General features: G+C 57.6%; 1 protein-coding gene across 1 annotated transcript; it reads right to left on the bottom strand.

The window, feature by feature from the left end:
* Nucleotides 1-354: 354 nt before the first annotated feature.
* Nucleotides 355-1884, bottom strand: LOC104837341 (inositol 1,4,5-trisphosphate receptor-interacting protein-like 1). Its single transcript, XM_010576386.1, has one exon. It carries the CDS (start codon nucleotides 1882-1884, stop codon nucleotides 355-357), a length of 1530 nt encoding a protein of 509 aa, XP_010574688.1.
* Between the last annotated feature and the right edge of the window lie 33 nt (nucleotides 1885-1917).

The raw sequence follows: 1917 nt of genomic DNA, 5'->3' as shown, positions 1-1917 counted from the left end.
AGAGGCACATCAGCGCTGCCTTGTGCTTGGTCCCCGCACAGCTGGAGCTGCCAGGAAGAATTTCTGGGCCCATGTGAAATCGCCACCATGGCCGCGACTGTGAGGGGAAAGGACGATGAACGTCGGCTTTGTAGCCGCTGTAGTCACCACTATCTGCCGCGCTGGGGAGACTGCCTAGAGGAGAACGCTGACACTCTTGACAGAGGGCTGCTGTACAGGGTTTTCCCTTTACTTTCTGTGTCCCGCATTCTTCCCTCTTTTTCCCTGTGGTATGAGGTGGTAGTCTGGTATGAGGTGGTAGTCTGCCATCAGCTGTGAGTCCCGCAAACACAGCTCTGTGCGTGAAGATCTCTTTCAGTGGCCGAGGATCAGCAGTCTTATGAACCGTTCTCGCAGATACTTATACTCAAGCATTGCCTTGTCATGGGCGGCTGGATCCTGCACCAGGTGCTGGAAGAGGTTGAGTGGTTCGGCCGTTTGGAAGGCTGGGGGCAAGACTATCTCCTCAGGCACCCTCTCGTTGCCGAAGAAGAAGTGGTCGAGGCGTTTCTCCTCCAGGCAGCGGTGCAGGTATTGCATGATATCCTCCATCCGCTGCACGAAATGCCTCCTGCGCCAGCCTGACAGGGGTATGGTGGTCAGGAGGTGCATCACAACTGTCTTCAGGGTATAGGTGGAAAAGCCTATGCCCACCAGGATGCGGGCGCAGGCCTGCAGGCATCTGAGGTGGAAGCTGTCATGCGGGACCTGCCTGGCCATATGCCTGAAGAACTTCGCCTCTGCCACAGCGTAGCTCTCTGGCCACGTCGTGCTTGGGGTGAAGATGGCCTCCGTATTCTGGCTGCTCACAAAGATGTCCGAATTGCCTTGCTGCACCCCAAACATCATCTCAATAATGTGGGTTTTGTTGTTGCGTTCTGTCACCTGGAATTTGCAGGAGCGACTAGAGGGCAGCATGGTTAGACGCCATGTGGATGACTGAGGCAAAGCCACCCAGGCTGCTTGCACCAGTTGATAGAACCAGCGGGCAGTTTTCTGCACATCTAGGTAGGAGCCAGTGCAGAGGGTGCGTAGGAGGCTGGGACCCTGATCCCTCCTAAGCTCCTCCTCGGGGTGGTGCAGGAAGCACAGCATCTCTCCTGCCAGCTGCTCCCTCGTGCAGGTGCACTCCAGCTCCACGCGGACGCAGAAGTTCCTTGCTGGCGTCTCCCCCCTGTTGCCCAACTCCAGGTGGAAGGCGTGCCCACGGGGGGGCTTCAGGGGCACGAGCAGGCGGTAGATGATGTCTTCCTCGCGGGGACTCCAACCTTCGAAGGCGCTGCCCACCCCGATGGCGGGTTGCAGCACTGGGAAGAAACTATTTGACAAGATTTCTCTGAAGACAAGGATGAAGGTGCCAAGGAGGTCCTTTACCACCTGACAGTCCATGGCTAGGTTTTGAACTGGCCACTGTATTTGCTCCAAAAAAAGCCTTCCCAGATCATTCTCACTGTCATCTTCTTCTGCCTCCTCTTCCACCTGCTCCCTGTCACTGCTAGAGCTCTCCTCGTCACTGCTGCTGTCCACCTCATGGCTCCTTTTCCTGAGCCACCAGCAGAGCCCGAAGAGCAGGAGCAGGACTCCAGCAACGGCCCAGAACTGCCACTGCTGCAAGGCAGCAAAGAGCAGGGCTCCCCAGGCAAAGCCGCTCTGCTCCTGGGTCCTCTGCTCCAGCTCCTGCGTCCCCTGCTCCAGCTCCTGCAGCATCCGAGTCATCTTCCGGCTGAGATACCACCCACGCAGCCGCATGCGCTCGCGTGTGGCCTCATCCAGCTCATCACCGACCACATGAGCATTCCAGAGGATGCTTTGCACAACCAGGGTGAAGAATTGTCTGGCAGCCATGGCCTGCAGGAGGAGGGAGAGAAGGGGTTCAGT

This window comes from Haliaeetus leucocephalus, unplaced genomic scaffold (assembly GCF_000737465.1).
Source record: "Haliaeetus leucocephalus isolate CR32 unplaced genomic scaffold, Haliaeetus_leucocephalus-4.0 Scaffold521, whole genome shotgun sequence".
NCBI classification, from domain to species: Eukaryota; Metazoa; Chordata; class Aves; order Accipitriformes; family Accipitridae; genus Haliaeetus; species Haliaeetus leucocephalus.
Note: the sequence above shows the minus strand (reverse complement) of the source record. Positions and strands in the feature narration are given on the sequence as shown.